The 24,123-nt window shown below is 45.5% G+C and overlaps 1 protein-coding gene across 1 annotated transcript; it reads left to right on the forward strand.

Annotated features, from left to right (window-relative positions):
* The first annotated feature begins 626 nt into the window (after positions 1 to 626).
* Positions 627 to 22,130, forward strand: LOC137450894 (inter-alpha-trypsin inhibitor heavy chain H4-like). Its single transcript, XM_068157874.1, has 21 exons — positions 627 to 716; positions 3,112 to 3,272; positions 3,717 to 3,821; positions 4,656 to 4,818; positions 4,903 to 5,013; positions 5,098 to 5,226; positions 6,083 to 6,199; positions 7,544 to 7,712; positions 8,689 to 8,805; positions 10,293 to 10,474; positions 11,380 to 11,562; positions 13,095 to 13,234; positions 14,666 to 14,820; positions 15,300 to 15,332; positions 15,933 to 15,965; positions 16,953 to 16,991; positions 17,343 to 17,456; positions 18,126 to 18,300; positions 19,725 to 19,879; positions 20,733 to 20,835; positions 21,892 to 22,130. The coding sequence occupies exons 1-21, from the start codon at positions 642 to 644 to the stop codon at positions 21,965 to 21,967; spliced, it is 2,535 nt and encodes an 844-aa protein (XP_068013975.1). The 5' UTR covers positions 627 to 641; the 3' UTR covers positions 21,968 to 22,130.
* The last annotated feature ends 1,993 nt before the right edge of the window (positions 22,131 to 24,123 follow it).

Raw genomic sequence — 24,123 nt, forward strand, 5'->3', positions numbered from 1 at the left:
TCTCATCCTGATTTCTGCAGCTGCAGAGCTCAAGAAAAAGACCTCTTGAAATGGATTGTTCCCAGAGTCTATTTGCCCCAATGCCTAAGAAACAATTAGTGCCCCACAACACCTTTAAAAGGCTTTGTGGAAGAGGCAGGCATTGCAACTGCTCAGATGGAGAAATGTCTTTTAAACAGTCATGCCAGCTGTCCTGCAGCAGGAGGCTCCATGAACACCACGTGAGTGAGCCTGCACTTCAGGGCTTACCTTAGTACAATACTGCCCATCATTATTTGTGTAGAAAAACTGAACTTACAAGAGGATTTCTTTTTCCAGGGCTATGAGCCAGCCCTTGACCAACAAAAACTTCAAGTACTGCTTGAAGTCCCTGTTGGATTAAGATTTTTATGATAAAGTAGGAGGTGAAGAGAGTCCCCCCCCCCCCACACACTTAGTTTGGAGGTAAATTCAGGTGCAGAGCGCAGCACTGAGCTGTTGGAAAAATAAACTTTAGCTGAGTCCAACTTTCCCTTGTGTTTGGCATGTAAATATTAAGTTTCTGGATGTCTTCAAAGTCTACACACGGTCCCTGAGTGCAAGTTACTCATTAACTGATTAAGATAAACCAGGCTTTCATTTGAGAATCTGCTGTTTCCAAAATGGAGGGGAGAACATTGCTCACTTTGATGGTCTTTTCCTCACTCATAGTATTAGCAGAAGCTATTGCTCAAAAGGTATTTGCTCTGTTTTGTTTGTGTTTGTGTTGTGTTGGGGTCTTTTTTTAACACTATCTTGTTTGCTCATTGGATGATCCAGTGGTGTCTTGGTAACTGGCCAAATAACATACACAGGTAACTCTGGTAACCACCTTCTGTGGGGCCTCAAGTGTATGATTTCAGAGCTCTGGGTTCTTTTAAGACCTTTTTGATTGTCTGTCTGTTTGGGATTGTACAGCATAAATGTGATGGGAAAGCATTTGCAGATGTGTCTGGTCATGCTCTTCCCCAGGGATGTAAGGTACCAAGTTTGAAGGTTCAGCTTGGTCACCGGCTGAGGTTTGGATCTCAAAATAGTGCTGTTACAGCAAGGACCATTGCAGTGCCAGGAGGTTTCTGACATGCATTTAATAACATCTATGGGACAGAAAAGAGGGGAGTGGACAGCTGTTTATAGTGTCTGGAGGAGTAAAGCATGTGTTGTAACAACTCAGGGTGCCTGTGGCTGGTTGTGGTTTAAAAATAGCAGCATTAGAGCAATGGAGGAAGCCTTGTGCTTGAAGGGTTTTATTTCCACTCCATCTGGTCAGAAAAGTGTGACGTACAACCCAAGTGCAGGTGGGTCTGTGACAGACAGGGACAGAGCTGGGGGCTGCAGGGGTGGCCAAGGGCACTGCAAGAAGCTGTGGATGTGCTGTATGGACTTGCAGTGCCATGGGAAGCAGTTGTAAGTTGCTCCCTGCTGCTTTTGGGTACTCACCTGGGGCTGGTCCTCCTTTTTGTTCTTCATGATGGACACAGTGATGCCCCACACCATGCTGCACCACGCTGTGTGCTCCTTGGTGCTGGTCACAGCCTAAAATGCTGCTGGCTGGCCAAGCACAGGAGTGCAGGTCCCCATCCCTCATCCCCACAGCATCCTTTCAGTGTGTGGCACAGGGTGGACTTTGCACAGGGAATGTTTTGCACAGGCCATGCTTCTCCTGTGCCACAGGATGTTCCATGGGCAGCAGTGGCCACCATGTGCCTGCACTGCTCTAATGAGGGTCAATCATGGCATAAAGCTCTCCTCCAAACATGCCACAGGACAGTTTGAGCATGACAGAGCAGCAAATGTGAGCAGAGGTACTTGGAGGTACTCAGAAAAATCTGTGGGAAGAGATGCTCTTGGGGTTGACTGCCCCAGCCTGGGTAGGGAGGGCTTCAGCTGGGAGTGAGCAGCAGAGAAGTGTGGGAAGAAAGAGGCAACTGAATTGCCAGGATTGGAAAAATTGTGCTCTTAATGCATCTTTTGGGGGTCCAGCCCTTTCTCCTAGAGTACACTCTGGCAATGTATAATGAAAAAAAAAAACAACCATCCATTACGGGGTGCTGGCTGAGGAACCTCCTGCTCTGATGCCCAACCACAAATCTCTAGTAACAGCTCTGCATTGAATGGCCATGTTTAGCTGGATTGAACTTTTGAATTTGGAATTAGTTAGAGGCAGTGCTCTGACTGAGAGGCGGCCAGTGGCTGCCATCAATTGATGAGTAAAGTACAGGAGGTGAATTGTCAAGCTAACTACAGATCAGTTAGCCATTCAAACCTTTGTAAGGCTGGAAAAGTGAAAACAGAAGTGTGATGATCTGCTGTGATGCTGAGCCTTTTTGTTTTAATGAAATATTGGGCTTTTGTGAGACTGGTGATATCCAGCTCTACCCTTCTCAGTGTCACTGCTGAACACAGGGCCTTAAAATGCCACAGGTGGGTGTTTAGAGGCAGGTGCTCCTGGCAGTTCCCAGTCCAGCTGCTCCATGAGTTGTTCTCAGGCAGCTCCAGAATGGTGTCCTCCTCCCTCAAGCAGCAGGTCAGGAGAAACACAAATGCTCAAAGGGTTTGTGCCACAGGGAGGGGTTGGAGGCCCACACAGGGTTCCAAATCTGCTAAACATCACACCAGGCACCAAGCTGAAAAACATGCAGCAAAGTCAACAGCTGGGAGAGCACACAAACAGTTGCACAAAAGCTGGCAGGTCTCCTCCCATGGGTTGAGCACTTAAGAGGCATCTGATTTGTCTTTTTCTCCTCAGGGTAGTCTTGGGTGATGTACTGGGGTGACACACCAGCTGCTTCAGACAACCCCAAGGAGGAAAGACCACAGAAAAAGGCTCAGCAAAAGCCTTCTGTGGAACGACAATATGGAGATGTAGTTGCAGATCTCTGTGGGGCTGTGGCCACAGCTGCAGAGAAGTGAAAAAGCAGATGGCCAGTCTGGCCATGAGCAGGTCTCCTTCCCACTTCTGGCTGGACCTTCCTGAAGTTCATTACATTTCTCCAGTCACAGTATCTAGTAGCATAATTACTACTACCAGTAGTCTAATCAGGAGCGAAACCCCAGTGGCTCTGTTTCAACCTGTTTACTCTTTTTTTCCAGCATGGTATTGAAATCTACAAGCTCCATGTAGACTCCAGGGTCACATCAAGATTTGCTCACACTCTCATCACCAGCAAAATTGTCAACAGAGCTAATGAATCCAGAGAGGTGACCTTTGAAGTGGAGTTGCCCAAGACAGCCTTCATCACCAACTTCTCTATGTAGGACCAGTCCTTACCTGTGCTGTGGAGGAGGCAGCTCTGGGGGCTGGGGCAGGTTGCTTGTCTGTGTTCACAAGTGGTGCTGGGCAAAAAGAGCTGGGCTCTGAAGGGTCCTGTATTAAATCTTCTTTTGGGCAAAGTAGTAGGCAGCCAAACAGAAAGAAGATGGCCAGGGCCAGGGCTAGGCTGCCTGCTGCACAGGGTGGTCATGCTCAAATGTGCTCAGTGGTTGTGTTTCTCCTGCTCCAGCCTCCCTGAGACTTTTCAAGGAGGAGTGCTGTATTGTGGTGGTGGCTCTTGGTGCCCTCCTGCATGTGGAATGCTGTGGGAGCCCAAGAGGGTCCTCTCTTCTTGCCCCAAGGACCACAAAGTGTAGCATTCCTCTTGTTTCCTTCCCCAGTGCTTTCCTTCTAACATCAGTTATTTTTTATGGAAACCAAACAGGTCCATTGATGGCAAAACATATCCAGGAGTAATAAAGGAGAAAGCTTCTGCTCAGAAGGAATATGACACTGCAGTCTCACAGGGGCAGGGAGCCGGCCTCGTCAGGTACTTTGCTGTCCTGAGCAAGGCTTTTCCTTGGGTTCTTCTTTGGCTGGGGGCAGGTTTAACCCTAGAGCCAGCCACCTCTAGCAGGGCTAAGTGTGAAAAGCAGCCTTGGGTTCTTGTTGGGAGAGGTGTGTGTGTGGTGTGTCTGTGTATTCACATCTCTGTAGGATTTATACCTGGCTCTGCAAAGGGCTGCAGGGGGAGGTGTCACTGTTCAGTGTTGTCCTGGGTCTTGCTGTCACACACAGAATCACAGAACTGTCAGGGCTGGAATAGACCTCAAGGATCATCTAGTTCCACCCCCCCTGCCATGGACAGGGACTCCTCACACTAGATCAGGTTGCCCAGAGCCACATAGAGCATGTTTAAAATCTTCCAGGCACGGGGCTTCCATCACCTCTTTGGGCAACCTGTTCCAGTGTCTCACCACCCTTACGGTGAAGAACTTCTTCCTAAGTCCCATGAGAATGCCTGGCTAGGCTAGGAGGATACTTGGTCTTTGAGTCTTCTCCCCTACAAATGCAGGGGACCATGACTCTCAAGCAGGCATTTGGAGGTATATTTAACCTGCACTTCCCAGTCTGGGACATGCACAGGTTTCTGCTCCATTTCTCAGCTTACATAAGCAGTGCCCATGGCAGGGCAGTGTAATGTCTCTGCTGTATACAATACTGCCTGCAATGAAAAGACCTTCTCTGTTATAACTGATTTACTCCTACTGATTTTTATGTATTCCATGTGGCCCCTTGGCCATTCTTCAGTGCACTTCATAAACACTGGCCACCCTAAGCAAGCCTTCCCCAAAGGAGATAAATCTCTATTCTCCCACCCCAGAATCACAGGCAGAAAGCTGGAGCAGTTTCACATATCCATCAGCATTGCTGCTGCCAGCAAAGTCACCTTTGAGCTGACCTACGAGGAGCTGCTGAAGCGGCAGCTGGGGAAGTTTGAGCTGCTGATCAAGCTCCGACCAAAGCAACTTGTTACGCACTTCCAGGTGGGCTGACCTGATGAGGGCTGGGCAGGGGACAGCAAAGTGTTCCCTCTGAGATGCTGATGCTGACTTTCTCTCTGCTGCCAGATTGATGTGCACATCTTTGAGCCCCAGGGCATATGCTGCTTGGAGACAGACAGCACCTTCATGACAAATGAGCTAACCAAGGCACTCACCAAAGTGCAGAGCGAAACCAAGGTAAAGCACCAGCTGCCAGGTGTTGCTGCCAGTGACACCTTGAAGTTGTATTGTTTTAAATCTCATCTTCTGATTGCTTTGCAGGCTCATATTTTATTTAAGCCAACTGCAGAGCAACAGAGGATAAATCCTGAGCTCAATGAAAACCTCCTGAACGGTGACTTTGTTGTGCGTTATGATGTTAAGAGAGGTGCCACTGCAGGTGACATGCAGGTAAAACTGAAGTAGAAATAAAAATGCTTTCAAGCCACAGGTAGGGCTGAATGCGAAGTGCAATCAGTAAACCAGCAACATTTACTTTGAAACACCAAGGGTGACAGGAAAAGCTGCTTCCATTAATCCAGGGTCAGCAGGAACGGATGGTGATGTTCAGTCAGACACCTGACACATTGCAAGAATGGATCACCCCAGAAAAAAACCTGAATCAATCTTTCAAAGCTTGTTTCAATACCAAATCTATGTTACCACTTTTTAGATGTCTCTTTACATTCTTTGCTTTAATTGTTTTTGGGCTGATCTAAGGCATATTTGTATCTTCTTGTAACTGAAGTTGAGAGGAGTGTGATTAATAGCTGTGAAAGTGACTGCTTGATTTTCTTTCAGTTGTGGTGACAGCTGAGGCATAACTAAAGAAAGCAGGGACTTAAAGATATTGCTGGAGCTATGTATGCCCTAAGCAATGAAGTACATTATGTTCCATACCATTGCCATAATGAAGTATACAGGGATGGCCTAGAAGATGGCAGTCAGTCAGCGAGCAGAGATGTCCTCATGAGTGATAACGCAGAGGTAAAGGGGTACACATGGCATTGAGGCATGCAATGTGTGTGTATTAAAATATAGATTTGATTTTATTTATTTATTTAAGCTATTCTCTTGTAATTTGCTCTCTACAGATGGCCTTGCTTCCACCTAGGGAATCAATTTTAATACTTCTTCGATTTGAGCTTACCTAGAAAAAGAAACCACTGAGCGCGCGCCTCCCTTCTGGCTTATGCCGGAATGTTACGAAGTGCTGCTTGTTTATTTAGATGCAATTGCGTGGCTGACCTCACATTCTGTATTTCAGATTGTCAATGGGTATTTTGTGCATTATTTTGCACCCCATGAAATGCCAGCGTTGCCCAAGGACGTCATCTTCGTGATCGATCGGAGCGGGTCCATGGCAGGCAGAAAAATCGAGCAGGTGACTCGCCTCAGCTAGCAGCAGGCACACACACCCCAGCCTTTTGAGGAAGTAACTTTGGACTCCACTTTGCAAACACAGGCTGGGTTTATGCACAGCAAAATGTTCAGACATAGAGAAATGAGTGAAACTAAGTCTGCATAGGTCAGAGTGGCTGGAGGGCGGCCAGGTAGAGAGGGACCTGGAGGTGCTGGTTGATGGTAGGCTGAACATGAGCCTGCAGTGTGCCCAGGCAGCCAAGAGGGCCAATGGCATCCTGGTCTGCATCAGGAACAGTGCGGCCAGCAGGAGCAGGGAGGTCATTCTGCCCCTGTACACTGCGCTGGTTAGGCCACACCTTGAGTCCTGTGTCCAGTTCTGGGGCCCTCAGTTTAGGAAGGAGGTTGACTTGCTGGAAGGTGTCCAGAGAAGGGCAACAAAGTTGGTGAGGGGTTTGGAACACAAGCCCTATGAGGAGAGACTGAGGGAGCTGGGGTTGCTTAGCCTGGAGAAGAGGAGACTCAGGGGTGACCTTTTTGCTGTCTACAACTACCTGAAGGGGGGTTGTAAACAGGCAGAGGTTGGTCTCTTCTCCCAGGCAGCCAGCACCAGAACAAGAGGACACAGTCTCAGGCTGTGCCAGAGGAGGTTCAGGCTGGAGGTCAGGAGAAAGTTTTACACAGAGAGAGTGATTGCCCATTGGAATGGACTGCCCGGGGAGGTGGTGGAGTCACCATCACTGGAGGTGTTCAGGAGGAGACTTGATGGGGTGCTTGGTGCCATGGGTTAGTTGATTAGGTGGTGTTGGGTGATAGGTTGGACACGATGATCTTGAAGGTCTCTTCCAACCTGGTCTGGTCTGGTCTGGTCTAGTCTATTCTATTCTATTCTATTCTATTCTATTCTATTCTATTCTATTCTATTCTATTCTATTCTATTCTATTCTATTCTATTCTATTCTATTCTATTCTATTCTATTCTAACACCTGTCTGCTGCTGCTGCTCTGGGGAGTATCAAACATCGAGGCAGAGAGCACCTTTTCTGTCTTTGCAGAATTGTTTTTTGTTTGATGAAGTTCTAGGAACTAATTTGTCTGCTCTACCTTTACTGATGACTGTGTAGGTAGCTAGAGAGCAGACAAGCCTGCAGCAGCCCTCATAGATGTTTTCTTTATGTCTGTGAGTTAAGTGCACTGGCGACTTCTGATGGTCTTGTCCTGAAAAATACCATTAGGATGAAATAAGGGCATCAGGCTGCATTTTGAATTACTCTGTAGAGAGATCCCTTTATTACACTGCAGTTCCAGTCCCCATTCCAGCAGAGTAGTAGAAATACTGAGTGTGATTGTTTTCTCCTTGCAACAGACAAGGGATGCCCTGCTGAAGATTTTGCAAGACCTCCGCCTGAAAGATCGTTTCAGCTTTATCACCTTCAACAGCAAAGTAGTGGAGTGGAAGAGCTCTCTGCTGCAAGCCACTCCAGAGAACGTGGCAAGTGCTGCAGGATTTGTGCAAACCATTTCTGCTGCTGGAGGTACAAGGCACCATCTAGATGCTTGTAACCACAAATGTGCACCCAGTGTAATAGAATAATTCATTGCCTAGGAAAAAAAAGTCTTATTTTTGTAAGTCATATATTGCCACAGAACCACCACCAGTGCTCACAAAGCAAGTCAGTTTTCAATACTTCCAAGTGGTGAGCTGGGTAGGAAGGCTGGTTATGGGAGTGAACGGATCAGGGACCGTATGATGATATGGATACAGAGAGATCGTTACATCATATCTTTGAACCATCCAAGCCACAGAGCTTTGTTTCATGTTTTTTGTAACAAAGATGGCTGGAAGATTTCCCAGTAATACATATTTTTTTCCCCTACAGAAGAACAGTAAGTCATTCAATATTTTACAGCAGCTTGCTCATTTTGTTAAGATTAGGAGTCCCCTTGTAAAATAAAAAGCATACAAAGTTTTAAGTCACAGCCCAGAAACAAAGGAGTCAGATAGGCACAAAGCACTCCAGCAGCTGCATCACTCGCTGATGCTGTTTCACCATTTAGTTGTAAGCACACCTAATGGGACTAGAGCCTTTTAACGTTGTGCTGTGAGTATTAACACAGGTTTTCTTATCCCAGGCACTAACATCAATAAATCCCACCTGTGCCCAGTTCTTTTCTTCAATTTCCTAACTAAGGCTAGGAGAGATTTCTTAATGTAGGTTAGCAGATGACAGTGTGTTTATTTAAGCAGGGTTTAATCGCTCTAGATGTGTTTGTATTTCCCATGACATATGTGTTGAAAATGCTCCCAAAAGAATACTCCAGCATTGCCACTGCAATATAATACAGTGTGATTAAGCCCAGTAGGCTAAAGCCCTAAATCCTCATCTCTCTGAAGGATTACTTCCTGCAGAAAAGTTTAAACAACTCTGCAGGGCTCCGGCAGATGAAGTGCACCGATTTGTGCCCATGATTATCTTTCCCAGGTGAGTGATGCCTGCTTTCTCGTTACAGGCACAGACATCAATCGCGCCCTGCTGGCTGCCGTCAGCTTGCTGGACAAAGCCGAGAGGCTGCCAGAGAAGAGTGTCTCCATGATTATTTTGCTGACAGATGGCCAGCCCACTTCTGGTGAGTAAATGCACACCCCAGTCCTCGCTCTTCTGGATCTTTTTAATCTTTCATATTTACACCCCAGACATTGATAGGCACAGCCTGGGTTTCAGAAGAGCTTTGGTGTAAGCTGCCTGGGCTATCGCTGGGTCTGCCTCGCAGACAGGGTAGTTATCAGAGAGCTCTGGCAAGGGCTCTAAGTGCTAGCAGAGGCTGCCTGCCCGTGACTGCACGCCCTTTAGCTGAGAACTGTTTTGCTAAATACCACTGGCTTTCCAGCTTAGAAACTCAAGGGGATTGTTGGAGATGCTCCAACTGAAATACAAAAGTAAAATACTCAAACCCAAAAGATGGATGTTTTGCATATATTATGTATAGTCCCATTTGAGAGGTCCTGCATATATTTCTTCACCCTCCTTGTCCCAAACCTGAGGTATTTTCAAGGTGCCTTTTGTTTTGTATTCTTTTCCGTATCTAGCTCCTAACTAATGATCAGCTGTGACAGTACAAACTAGAGGTTGGAGATAGAATGATTGGGTTAAACAAGCAGTAGCTCCCTAATGCAATGACACAAACATCACCTGTTCCAAACAGGACTTTGTCTAAATTTTGTGTGGCACCACCATCTCTCCAAGACGTTAATTCAGCTGCAAGCCCTCTAATAAGATCAATCTGCATTCTGGACAGTGTGGTCTGTACTGCTTTGGGGTCAGTTTATTGGTTTGGGGTTTTTAATGAAATTCAGATCTTGGTGCTGCCTGCTCTTCACCACCACATACATCTCCACAAGCTGGCTGGGGCGGAGTGATAGGCAAATACATGTAGCACCAATGCACGGCTGCTTTTGCGGGGCAAAGCACGCTGAAAGGGAAAATGTGAGCTGCTCCCATGATACTGCTACGGGCAGTGGCAGTTCCTGCATGGAAATGCTGGTCGAGAAGCTATCCATACAGGGCCATCGGCAGCTCGTCAAGAGATAAAATGATGGTGCGAAAATCCTTTCCCATTTTCAGGCACAGGAGCCTCGAGCATGGCTGAGTTAATTTGCAGTTTGACTGAACGACCCCATTAACCAATCCATTTTTCTCCCGAATTCCCACCCATAATTTTTATGGATGGCTCTTGTCTTCCCAGCGCTTGATCAAGCGTTTCCGTTCCTTGCCCTGTTGGCTGGTCATCTGTGCCCCTTCTGTCCCCAAAACCTCCTCAGGCCCCTGTAATCTTGTAAAATAGTTTGCACTTAGGCACGCCGACAGGAGTAGAAGTTAGTAAAAGTCATTAGAGGGAAGAATCAGGTTCTGGAACTCCAGGTGCAAAGCGGAACTCGGAATCTCCAGTTTGAAAAGCTGTGCCATGCATTTTTAATCTTTTATTAGTAATTATTTTTAAAAGACTTCAGGCTGAATTTTCCATTAAAGCCACCGCTGCCTTTTTACCCTTCACATCCCCCCACCCACCCGCCCCCAACTAATCAGGGTTCTTTTGTTTGTTTGTTTCAATTACAGGTGAGAGTAACGTGGAAGTTATTCAAGAAAACATCCAGAAAGCAGTCAATGGGAAATATGCTCTTTTCTGCCTTGGCCTTGGGTTTGATGTCAGTTATAAGTTCCTGGAGAAAATGGCCCTAAGCAATGGGGGCTTAGCACGTCGTATATACGAAAACGCTGATGCTGACTTGCAGCTCCAGGTCAGCACTTAAGGCATAAGCCAGAAAAAAACCCCACCTATCAACTGCAGCTTTTGTCTAGTTTTAACAGCTGCAGCACCTATTTTCTGAATTGAAGAGTTGGGTTTGAGTTTCATCTGTTAATTCTTGCGAAGGAGAAAGGCAGTTTGGGGGTATGTGAGGGTTACAGTACCCGAGACACAGACTCAAATCAGCTGCATTTGAACAAACCTGGAAATACACATTTTTGTGCCTCTCCAAAAAGAATGATCCAGGGCAGGTGGTGGTGGAAAAACTGCTGTGCTTGGACCTGATTTCAAACTGCTTGAAGTACCAACATTGGAAGCTGTTTGTTATGGTTTCCCTGAAAATCAACAGGTGGTTTGAGGCACCTGCAGGCAAAGTGGTTCTGCAGTTCCACCAGCCTGGATCTTTTTTGTCTATCTGGAAGAGGGATTGTTACAACTTTTGGGACATTCTCTTTTCTGGGAAGTAACGTTTACCTGTTTTGACTGGACGTGGAGAGACTGGATTGGCTTAATTCCAGCCCCAGAAAGAGAAAGATTAACCCTCAGGATTTCAAGTCAAGTGTAAAAAAATCAGATGTGAAAAGTGGCTAAAGCAAAACACTGAACTGTTTGGGATGGTGATAATGGGGGTGCTGCATGGGTATATGAATTACCATGGGAAATACAGTTTATGTGGTATTGCCAGCCTGGCTGATGAAGGTATGCTGAACCTTGGGAGCAAACACTTATTTTCTAGGCTTGCAGCATTCTTATACTGCTGATGAAAAAGCTTTGCTTGGTCCCAGTAGTCCATCTTGGGTTTAATGAGTTTTCAGACGTTTAAGATACTGATTTGCATAATTTTGCAGTCATATGTGCTTTCTCTCTCTCCCTCTCTCTCCCTCTGCTCCTCTTTAGGGCTTTTACCAAGAGGTGGCTACTCCAATATTAATGAAAATTGAAATGCACTATCCGGAAAATGCTGTGGAGGGATTAACGAAGAACAACTTCAAGCTGTTTTTTGAAGGATCTGAAATTATAGTGTCTGGGAAAGTTAGCAATGAGCTTGATATTTTGCCAGTAGAAATTAAAGCTCAGTCAGTAAGTGTTTAGTTTACTAACTGGGAAGCACGTATCTCCCTCCTGTCCCTTAGGGTACCATAGGAGACTTCAGGGAGTCTGTTGGGGGTGATATATTTTCCTCTGCACTTGGCCATGCATTTGTTTTCCCATTTCACAAGCATTTGAGAATGCAAGCAGGTTTCCCCTCCTCAATTTGCTACCAAAGAAAAACTTTGGAAGATGACCACAAATAAGCAAGCAGCAGCTTCAGTTCCTTTCCAAACCATAACGTGTTGCCTTTCCTACATTTCTTTTTTAGGAGACTGATTTGTATTTTTAGACTGAAGAAGGAAATCTGCATTAGCAATTTTGAAAATGACAAAGCAGAACAAGTTCATCAGCTCTTTTTTTTTTCCCACATTGTTTTGAGTCCAGATATGTATATATCCAAAATGCATACTTCCTTGGTAGTTTGGGGTTGCATTTTCCAAGGGGAAAGGACAAAGCTGAAAGACAAAAAGGGCACTTAGGTACCAAAAGACTTCTTTGAAGTCTAATAATGTGACTATCTAAGAAGGGCCATGTGGATGAGCAGAGGGCTGGAGCACCTCTTTATGAGGACAGACTGAGGGAGTTGGAGCTGTTCAGTCTGGAGAAGAGAAGGTTCTGAGGAGACCTAATTGTGGCCTTCCAGTATCTTAAGGGGGCCTACAAGAAAGAAGGGGAGGGACTTTTTAGGGTGTCAGGCGGTGATATGACTAGGGGGAAATGGAGCAAAACTGGAAATGGGTAGATTCAGATTGGATGTTAGGAAGAATTTTTTCCACCATGAGGGAGGTGAGACATGGGAACAGGTTGCCCAGGGAGCTGGTGGAAGCCTCATCCCTCATCCAGCACCTCCACAGCCCCTATTACAAGAGGCATGTGGAGGTGCTGGAATGTGTCCAGAGAAGGGCCACAAGGATGATCAGAGGGCTGGAGCACCTCTCCTATGAGGACGGACTGAAGGAGTTGGGGCTGTTCAGTCTGCAGAAGAGAAGGCTCCGAGGTGACCTCATTGTGGCCTTCCAGTATCTGAAGGGGGCCTGCAGGAAGGCTGGGAGGGACTTCTCAGGGTCTCAGGTAGTGATAGGACTAGGGGGAATGGAATGAAGCTGGAGGTGGGGAGATTCAGGGTAGATGTGAGGAGGAGGTTCTTCCCCATGAGAGTGGTGAAGCCCTGGAATGGGTTGTCCAGGGAGGTGGTCGAGGCCCCGTCCCTGGGGGTGTTTAAGCCCAGGCTGGATGAGGCTCTGGCCAGGCTGATCTAGTGTGGGGTGTCCCTGCCCATGGCAGGGGGGTTGGAACTAGATGATCCTTGTGGTCCCTTCCAACCCTGAATGAAACTATGAAACTAAGTTTCTAAGGCCAGGCTGGATGTGGCTGTGAGCAACCTGATCTAGTGTGAGGTGTGCCTGCCTAGGGCAGGGGGGTTGGAACTGGATGATCCTTGAGGTCCCTTCCAACCCTAGCAATTCTGTGATTCTGAGTTTGGAACTGCTCTTCTGATGGTCAGTGTTCTCTCACTTCAGCACACCGGTGGCTTGACTCTTAGAGAAGAAACAGATGTCAAGGAGAAGGAGCGAGTGTTTCAAAATCAGAGTTACATCTTTGACAACTTCACAGAGAGACTGTGGGCTTACTTAACCATTCAACAGCTGCTGGAAAAATCGTAAGCTCCTTTCATGTTTTGTACCCCAAACTTCTAGCACAAATTCCTTACTCCTAATTCATATGAGCGGAAAACACCAGGAAGCAGAAATACTACTGCAGATAGGATTAAAAATATGGAAGACTGGAAGAATGCAACATGACTGTATGAGGAATATGAGGTTTATGAGATATATATATATATAGAGAGAGAGAGAGAGTTTGGTTTGGAGAGGAAGAGACTAAGTTGCAATCCCATTAATATTTATAGATATGCAAAGGGCTCCTCTTAGTGATGCCCAGTGACAGCACAAGGGGCAATTGGTGACAGCTGAGGCATAGGAAGTTCCACAGAACAAAAAATTTCACTCTAAGTGTGACAGAACACTGGAACAGGCTGCCCAGGAGGCCTGTGGGGTCTCCTTCCCTGGAGATATTCAAGACCCAGTTGGTTGCATTCCTGTGTGACCTGGTGTAGGTGATGCTGCTCTGGCAGGAGGGGGTGGGCTGGATGATCTTTCAAGGTCCCTCCCAGCCCCTAACATTCTGTGATATATATAGATCCCAGGCAATCAGCACCAGAGCAAGAGGACACAGTCTCAAACTGTGCCAGGGGAGGCTTAGGCTGAAGGAGCTGGGATTGTTTAGCCTGGAGAAGAGGAGGCTCAGGGGAGACTTATTGATCCCTACAACTACCTGAAGGGTGGTTGTAGCCAGGAGGAGGTTGGTCTCTTCTCCTCGGTATCCAGCACCAGAACAAGAGGACACAGTCTCAAGCTGTGCAAGGGGAAGTTTAGGCTTGAGGTGAGGAGAAAGTTCTTCACAGAGAGAGCTGTTAGCCATTGGAATGTGCTGCCCAGGGAGGTGGTGGAGTCCCCATCCCTGGAGGTGTTCAAGAGGGGACTGGATGTCGCACTTGGTGCCATGGTTTAGTAGTCATGATGTCTTGAGTGACAGGTTGGACTCAATGGTCTTTGAGGTCTTTTCCAACCTTATTGATTCTATGATAGATACATGTTAAAACATAATATACATAATATAGAACACATAAATTAATATAGAGAACAAATATAAAGCACAATAGAAAGTATCTTTCAAGACCATACTGGGAAATAGATCTGAGTTGCATGGTTGTGTTGAGCTGTTCATATGTATCCAGGAATATCTCCTGTAGAGAAATGAATGGCAATAGCCAATAAAGTGAATGCTAAGCATGTCCATAAGACAGTTCATAGATCAGGTATCTCTTGTTTTTATGTATTTGAGCCATACATAGGCTCCAGTGTTGCAAACAGTTAAGCATCTCCCTCCCTGCAATTACATGAACAGCTGAGTTATCCCAGTAAGACTTTGACCGTGAAAAGCGCCTGTTAAGACACAACTAATACGAAACAGATGACCTGCTCATAGTCTCTATACATCGTTTTTTCTTCACCATTAACACAGACTTTAGTATTTCAGCACAAGAAGAGGACCAGAAAATCCTGGAGGCAAAGGCCTTAGAGCTGTCTCTGCGGTACAGCTTCGTTACGCCGCTCACTTCCATGGTGGTCACCAAACCTGGCAACCAGCAGCAGATGGAGCTGGCAAACAAACCTACCGAAGCTGGTAAATGGAGCATTGAATAGTCCTCCCAAAATCTGCTGCTGTTAGTGATGATTTCTTGTTGGCCTCCAGTGTGGGTACATGTGACAATGATGTGACATGCTAAGAAGCCGAATCAGAGGCAGGAGTTCAGAGATTAGCTTCATTTCAAATCTGAGCACATGGGCTTGTTTTAAGAGGTGAAGTGGTGAAATGAGCACTGCTATTGAGATGGGATTTGGTTAAATACTAACCAGCAGTAATGTAAGAGCTGTTACTCAGCATCCCTGCCACTGCAAAGGGATTCTGCACTTTGTAGTGCTGGAGAAATAAGTGAATGCAGGGAAGAAGGCATTCCATTGCTAAGAGTCTTGCCTGTGCTCTGTTTACTTGCCCTTTGACAGAAGAAAATGTCCATCCCCTGAAGCCCAGCACCCAAGTTTTCTGGGTAAAGTAACAATATTGGCTGTATGACACTAATCTCTCCCTCTTCCTTGTGTTAGATAATGAGGAGTCCAGCAGTTTCCCTGCAGGAGGTAAGTTTTTTTACCTTGTTTTCACTAGCATATTTCCATAGTAATTTCTACCAAAACATACCAAAAACATCAACAGGCAAACACCAACCAAAACCCCAAACCTCAAACAAAACACACCCCAAACAAACAAAAGCCTCAACCAAAACAGCCCAAACAAAACCACCTCACCCCCAAACCAGCAATAAAACCCCAAACAGACAAACAGAAAGCCCAAAGAACCAAAATAAAACAAAGAATAAAAAGAGCTCATGGTGTTTGCTCTAGAGAGGGAAGGGATTTGAAGAAATAGGTGAAGCAAAAAGTAAGCAATAGCTGCCATCCCCATGTGGAGCAGGTGAGGCCCCAGCATCTAGCAGACAATCAAATCAAACAAAGTTCTTAGTAGGTTGGGGTTTTTTTTGTCCATTTCCATCCTTTGGCTGGAACTATTTCCCAGGGGTCAGTGCTCACGTTCTGCAGACTTCATTACTGCAGCTAATTAATTTGGGGGAAGGAAGGCAGTTGCAGATGGAAAATGACAGATTTGATGTTTGACACACTCCCACAAGGCATGCAATACAGTAATGAATAAAATACAGACACTCTCTTTTCTTTCTCCAGGTGCTTATAGACAGGGGGTTGGATCAGCTCTTGGTAAGTGTTTCTCCTTTGATTTTATTCAGAATCATTTTCATATGTAGGCTCACAGAAACGTTGCTTTATTAAAGACATTTTGATTACAGACATCCATTTGCTACACCTTTTCATTTTCATTTTATGTATTTCAATCCACAGATATTTCTCAATGAACTAAAAACTTCTGAAAACAATCTTACTCTCTTTTCAGAAATTTATATATATATATATATATACACACACACCTCCTGAAAACTAATGTGAAAGGTCTGGGAAAACATGTATTAGTAAGCTGAAGGAAGTGGCTGTTATAAAAACATTATTTTCCAGTCCTGGGGTTTGCTGTGTGAACCAGTGTGGGGCACAGCCATCTGCACGATGATGGTGCCTGCACTGCAAGGAGAAGATCCCAGGGCACTGCAGAGATAGGGCTTGGCATCGCTGAGAGCTCCATTGCATTGAGCAGAGAAGGTGCTGGCTGCTGCTCATGTAGGATCTGCGTGCATGGCTGTATCCAAAAACTCAGTGGGCAACAAGCAGAATGAATTCTCCACCTTTAAAGGGTGGAAAGAGAGATGCAAGGCATGACCCCGAATGAAGAAAACATTGGAAACCTTTTTTATTTCAGGTTGATGTCACTCTGAGTTCCAGTCTGGCAGAAACAAGAAGCTGCTGTCAGTAGGCAGCTATTCACAGCCTGTATGAGGGGAGCTGGGAGGGCGTGCTGGGCTCAGTGCTGCACTGTGGCCACTGAAAATGCAGCCCTAAACCCCCTGCAGCTGAGGCTGAGCATGTCCCAGTGTCATGGTTGATCCTAAAAGAAACAGGAAATGGATATTGTGCTTTTTTCCCCCACTGGCACAGCTTGTTTGAAGCAAATTTCTCTATGGAAGTAGTGAAGAGCTCTGCTAAAAAGGCTTCTGTCAGACTATTCTTCCTGGTTAATTTGTCAACTCAGAGAAAAATCTTCCATTAAACTCTCCATGCTAATTCCAAGTATTTCAGTTGGCAGGGTAAGAAGCAAAACAAGAGCACAGCTTCTTGGTGAGTAATACATACGCTGCTCTGATCTTAACAATTAACATAACTGGGCTTTTTCTGACTCCATCAACTCTGAAAACCCTTTACCTCTTGTTGCAAACCTTGGCTGATTCTTTGAACATAAATGGAAAACATCCCCATATCCCATGAGAAAGCCTCTCTGGCTCAAGGACATAACAACCAACAGATCTTCAGCCTCAGCTTTTTGAAGGGCTGGTTGACCTTGATAAACACAAGATGCTGTGTCTGGGTGTGCTTTTCAATAATTATTTTGTTGATTTTAGTGATTTTGTATCCAAAGGGCACAGACTAGACTTTTCTCTGCATGCTAACACTGCTCTTCTGGCTTTTCAGCCAACGAATACCCACAGCTTCTCCTGCAGTTACCCAAGCAAAATGATATCATCTGTCTACGTATTGACGGACAAGCACAGCCCTCTGTCCACCTGCTGTCAGATCCAGAGCAAGGTGAGTGAGCCAGGCTTATCTCTGATACCAAGGGCAAGTAGAGCCACTTTAGTCTATGAGAGCAGCTGGTGTCTGTGGGAATAACCCCGTTTCATGAAGGGCCATATCATAGCTGCTGCCTGGCAGTGACTGCAGAGGCTGTAGTTAAATTTCCCTTTCAGTTAGGCAGGATTAGCTTTCACTCACCTCAGGATTATGAGGGCAGTTCTCATAGGTCTGGTTGTGAGTCACCTCCTTCTCCTCCCAGTGTCACAGCCATGGCATTTAGGATTTTCCCATGTCTGGCCCCAGGGGTCCTCTACGGATCTAGAGACCTTCAACTCCACGGTCCCTGCATGCTAACAGAAAGGTGCCCGCCTAGAATGTCCTGCACTTTTTCTGTGGCCCTGTAGTAGGAAGATGCATGGCCCCAGTGCCAGTTGTCAGCTGCACTGATGGAGCAGAGCCATCTCTGTGAGAAGAGCTGGCAATGTAGGGGTAAACAGACTCTGGTGACCCCACCACACATGGATCTTGGGGCACTTGAACCTGAAATCCGGGGTACCGTGCCTTCCCAAACTAGATAGGTGACCCTTATGATACATTAGCAACAGAGCTGGGCAGTTTTATTAAGATCAGTCACATCTTGTAAACATGTCACTTGACAAATTTGTGCCAATGTTATTTAAGGACTCACTGTGAGGGGGAAGCTTGGAGAGAGAACAAATCACTTTGTGCAGCTGGAAATTAACTATGCGAATCCCCCCGCACAAATCCACGTCTCCACGAATGGGGCTGTCCTAGGCCACAGTAACAGGAGCATTCAGCTGCCATGGACAAAGTCAGCCACCTCCACTGTCCAGGGGTAAGAAATGGCACTCTGTCCTTTCCCAAACTCGAAAATATATCAGGTGTTTCTTCATCCAAGCCTCCACTTTCACATTTGCTTCAAGTAAGTGCTTCCAAATGTCCTTATCCAACTCAGTGTGAGCAGAAGCGAGGCAATTCCACAACTCCCTGTTTTGAATACGGAGAACAAAAGAGGTCTGATTTTAATTCTCCATGCCTGCAGAAGAGAACAAAAACAACTGCACCACCAGCCTGCTTTTCTGCTTCATTGTCAGAGGCAGCACATTCTTCTTACAAATTAAACGACCCACTGTGGTGATAGCAGTCCCTGTGCCACCACTGCGCCGGCTGCCACCAAGGCGCTTTGTGTTCCTCCAGCCATAGAGCGAGTGTTGCAAAGTGATGGCTTTGACATTTACTGTCTCTTGGCTCCACACAGGCTGAAGTTTTCTTTCTCCTCAGCTTTAGCAATAACACACATCTGGGCAGCTGGCATTTTTTATGGGAAGGCATAAAGCGTTTGAATAGCTGTCTGTAGATAAATGCCTGCTCCTGGAGGAAGGGTACTTTAAATGCATTTGTTGGAATAAATAGAGCAGGATCCTTCCACAAGAAAGAGCTGAACACAGTTAGTTAGTTCCGCCAGCTTTTTTCCACTGCTGGAATAAACCTCTGGGAGGATCTGCTGTTGGTCTGAGGCAGACAGGACACACAGCACTCTCTCCCTTGCAGGCAGTTCTAGACAATAGCAGAACTCCTAAACCAACTGCTTTCAATTATTTTTTGGCAATCCAAATAGAGCCAAGGACATACTGGATTTATGCCCCTCTGTAATTTGTCATTTGCCCAGCTTCTAGCTTCAGGCCAGCACCCCAGCCCTTGCAACCACAGTGCTCTGTCCACCAGTGCCTGTGGGTGCATTTTCATCTAACCTGGTCTGCAAAGACAAATGAGAGTGGATGTTTGTGTTCTGCAAACCCAACGGGGCCAAAATAAAACTAATGGGTTAGAAGAAAGGCAGGGTCTGAAAAAACTTGTGAAATATCCAAGGAAAAAAAATCATTTGACTCCATAAAATAGAATTAGTTTACATACTCTGCCTTTTTTCTCATTAAAATGGATATTACTATTTTTAACACCCTCCCTCTTCAAGCATTTATTGCCATTATGGACAATAAGGTGTTTCCAGCAGAAAAAAGCTCTTCTCTGTTGGAGTATTTTCATTCCTGGATATGGGAAAGTTCTGTGGTGCAGCCCAGTGAGAAATGATCCTCTACTGAATACCTTCTAGCTTAGAAATAACCACCAACAGATCATGAGAAACGAAACTGCAAAGAGACAGGAGGCAAAAATGGCATCATTTAAATTACTGTTGTCTAGTTAAATACATGTTCTTTCTTCATATTCTTTTTGGAAATAACCTTACAACTGACTTCCTAGGCTGAGTGTCTCAGTTGAGAAGGAAAGGAGCATTACTGCGTCCTTGTCTGGTATGGTCACAGTCAGAATTTCCCTCATCAAGATCCCAGATGCTTTCCTTGGGCTGGACTTCCTGCACCCCGACCGCTTCTCTGACAAAGTCAGCGGAGCTCTGGGTATGTGTCCGCAGGGATGTATGCAGCCAGGAAGGATGATCTCCTAACTGAGCTGCTGGAATTGAGAACACAGTGTGGGGAATTTCATAAGCCCTTAATCAGATCTGACTTCCCTGGGTCCTGACAGGCTCTCACGAAAGGCAAAGGGCAGGCAAGGCAGCAGGCATGCTGTTATTCAGAGGGTGCTAGAGAAAACGTAATTTGTTCTTTTCAGGCACCTGACATCACCTTTTTCTGCACAGTAACCCAGGCTGTGAAAAGGGGAGGCCTTACCCTGGAAATGTAACATTATGCTTTTCTGCTCACCGGTGGTACAGGCAAATAGACCGCTAGGGGTTCAGAAAATGTTAAGTGTTAAGCTAAAATAATAGTGGGGCTTAACTTTAACAGTGCTGTGGAACGACACAGTTTATGCAGCAAATTCATCTGATGTCCAATAATGGACTATACATAATGGAGAGAAAAAAAAGGGGCAAACGTTTGGGCTCCCAAAATGAAAACCAGCTGCTCTGGAACATCTCAGCTCCAAAACCCTGATGAGACTAAAGTTGGAGCTGTTGCCAACACTTTGCAAGCAGAGAGGCTGCATACTCTGAAACCACTGGGGGAAGGGGGGGGATGGAAAAGAAGTGAGAACCCATCAGAGCAAGGGATGTCAGGGACAGCAGCAGATCACAGGGGTTTTCTTAACTTGCTAAGGGAGCTTCCAAACATGACATGTTTGGTTTGTTTGCCATCTGAGGCAGGCGGCGGCTTTCTTGGTGTTCTAGCTGCTGTTTGGGTTAAATGAATCTCAATTTCAGATGTTCTGTATTGTTAAATCTTTTTTTCATTTTTTGTGGCTGTTGCTTAGGTCAATTTTACTCAAAAGCACAATTTGAGAATAATTCCAATACGAATCAGAGAGCTGATGAAAGACTCCTACGTGTGTCTGGAGCTGAGCACAAAGTTACCAGGTAATGGACAGAGGGGAAGGATGAGTGATGTACATGCTTTGAGATTCATCTGTTTATTTTTTTCAGCTAATACTGATGAGCAAAAGAAATTAAATGAAGGGAGAGTTTGTCTGTAAGAATGCACCTCTTTGGTGTAAATGAGCTGTGCTTGAATTTTTCCCAGACAGCCCACCAGAACAAGAGGACACAGTCTCAAGCTGCACCAGGGGAGGTTCAGACTGGATGTTAGGAAGGAGTTCTTCATATAGAGAGTGATTGCCCATTGGAATGGGCTGCCTGGGGAGGTGGTGGAGTCACCATCATTGGAGGTGTTCAGGAGGAGACTTGACAGGGTGCTTGGTTTTATGGTTTAGTTAATTAAGTGGTGTTGGATGATGGGTTGGATGCGATGATCTTGAAGGTCTCTTCCAACCCGGTCTATTCTACTCCATTCTATTTTATTCTACTCCATTCTCTTCTATTCTACTCCATTCTCTTCTATTCTACTCCATTCTCTTCTATTCTACTCCATTCTCTTCTATTCTACTCCATTCTCTTCTATTCTACTCCATTCTCTTCTATTCTACTCCATTCTCTTCTATTCTACTCCATTCTCTTCTATTCTACTCCATTCTCTTCTATTCTACTCCATTCTCTTCTATTCTACTCCATTCTCTTCTATTCTACTCTAAATTTTTGACTTTGAAATGACTCTACAGAACTCAAGGCTCCTTTTTGGGGTGGGCTGGGGGGAAATGCCCTGGGGCTGTCTATGGTTTGCATTAAAAATGTCAAATGAAGTTCTGCTGCCTTGTTTATATGGACAAGGGAAGGGTTGGATGTACCACATGAAAAAATGTTTGTTTCAACTTCTTTTAGTAAGTGTCTGTGATGTGGAAGAGACACTGAGTGTGCAGCTTTGTTCACTGTCCCTGTGTGTCCCCATCACTGCTGCCCCTGGGAGTTGTAAGGTGCCAGCACCCAGGCTCTGACTCCCGGTACTGTCTGCAGACATATGTTTGATTTTGCTCTTTGGTTATTTTATCACAGATTTTCTTTGGTTTGGTTTTGTTTCAGGCAATACAAGAAAGATTACAGACTTGAATCAACCAGTGATCCTGTTTCCTGCTGGTCAATTGATCTAACTCCCTAGAAAAAGAGTATTATGGGAAAGAAAACTATGCAAATGATGATCTTCCAAATAATTCTGATTCTTTCTCTCCTCAAGAAACCCACACATTTAAAGGCTTACCTGTGACTACAAAGAAATGTCAGACATATTTTAACCCAAAACAATTACACTTTCAAATAGAGAACTTGCTTCCTTGTGTTTGTTTTTTTAAGATGGTCTCTAATACCCGGTGTGGCGATGTTGCTGAAGACTCACGGGAATGAACTAAACAATACTGATGTTATCCCACTCACACACAGTTTAGCATGGACACACAGACTTAGGTGTCCCAACAAAAATAAGCAGGGGTGTCACACAACTGAACAAACCTTGAGTACTGTGTCCAGTTCTGGGCCCCTCAATTTAAGAAGGGCATTGAGACACTTGAACGTGTCCAGAGAAGGGCAACGAGGCTGGGGAGAGGCCTTGAACACAAGCCCTACGAGGAGAGGCTGAGGGAGCTGGGGTTGTTTAGCCTGGAGAAGAGGAGGCTTAGGGGAGACCTTATTGCTCTCTACAACTACCTGAAGGGAGGTTGTAGCCAGGAGCGGGTTGGTCCCTTCTCCCAGGCAACCAGCACCAGAACAAGAGGACACAGTCTCAAACTGTGCCAGGGGAAGTTTAGGAGAAAGTTCTTCACAGAGAGAGTTGTTGGCCATTGGAATGTGCTGCCCAGGGAGGTGGTGGAGTCACCATCCCTGGAGGTATTCAAAAAGGGATTGGACATGGCACTTGAAGCCATGGTTTAGTTGTCATGAGGTCTGTGGTGACAGGTTGGACTTGATGATCTTTGAGGTCTTTTCCAACCTAATTGATTTCATGAGTCTATGTTTCTATGTGTCGTGCAAACAGTAACAGACTCCTGAAGTTTATATCCTCCATCCAGCTGCAAACGATGATGTTCTTGAAGTACATGTTCTGTAAAATGAGTATGAAGTTTGAGGCAGTATTGATTTATTGTTTATCTCTAGTTTTATTTTATGGAGAAACCCCCCACTAGTCTTGCTGTAATAAGATACTTCTGCAGATGTAGAAATTAGCAGTGGGACCATGAGTGGGGATGGCAACCCAGGCTGGCTGCAGTCCCCTTCATTGTGGCAAACTTTCTGTGCCTGTTCTAAGAACCTCTGTAGTGCAGAAATTGACTTGTGACACAGACCTTGGACTGGTTGCAAAAGAGAGCATTTCAGCCCTCACATGTAGCAGGGTTTTTTTGGCACCATTTCATACAAACATTGGAAGATGTTTTGCAGATAAGGGAAAAACTCAAGCCAACAGGTACAACACGTAGCACAGGGAGGAAATATTTCAGAGGAAACACACACAGCAGCTTCTGCCCCTGGAATGCAAGCTGTGGTTTTCATCTTTGGGGTTCTTTTTTGGTTGTTGGGGTTTTTTTCTCCCCATAAATTTTAACTCCAGAATTGCTTTGTTTCATAATTTCAGTTTCCATGTATCTTTGAACCCATAAACATGCATTGTGGAAGGCTTAACAAAAGTTGCTTTCTATCCTGCCAGTAATATATAAGTGGAAAGACCTTCTTATTTTAGTGCAATGTACTAAACCAAGAATTTTCTTGCCAAAGTCAGTAAGATCAAGCAAACCATGCAATGAGAAGTGTGGTTTTTTAAGAGCACTGTGCAGACATGATGCCAACATATGTTTGCATGAATTGCTTGTACACCCAAGATGCAGATTTGAAGATGCAGCTTTGGCTGAACAAATTACATGGCAGGCTGCTTGCTTTGCCACATCATAGAGAGGCTTACCAATTTGAACAGCAGAGTATTTCCATGATGAATGAGCTTGGTATTTTACCTATACCTGCTGCTGGGGTTCAGCGGTGGATTGAGGAGATTGGACGTGGCGCTTGGTGCCATGGTGTAGTCATGAGGTCTGTGTTGATAGGTTGGACTCCATGATCCTTGAGGTCTCTTCCAACCTTAGTTATACTGTAATACTGTGATTTACCACCAGTTAAAGCTTCCCTGTTTTCAGTTATTAGTGTCTTTGCACTGTCCCCTCCACCTGCCTGCTAGCCGCAGGGACAGTGAACAGCACTGAAATCAGGGAGCGTGGGGATAGCTGGAGGGCATCTTTCACCTGGTCTCTTCTGCTTTAAGCGAGGCTCAAGTGT

This window comes from Melanerpes formicivorus, unplaced genomic scaffold (assembly GCF_026170545.1).
Source record: "Melanerpes formicivorus ecotype bairdi unplaced genomic scaffold, bMelFor1.0.p_v2 SCAF_38, whole genome shotgun sequence".
Classification (NCBI taxonomy): domain Eukaryota; kingdom Metazoa; phylum Chordata; class Aves; order Piciformes; family Picidae; genus Melanerpes; species Melanerpes formicivorus.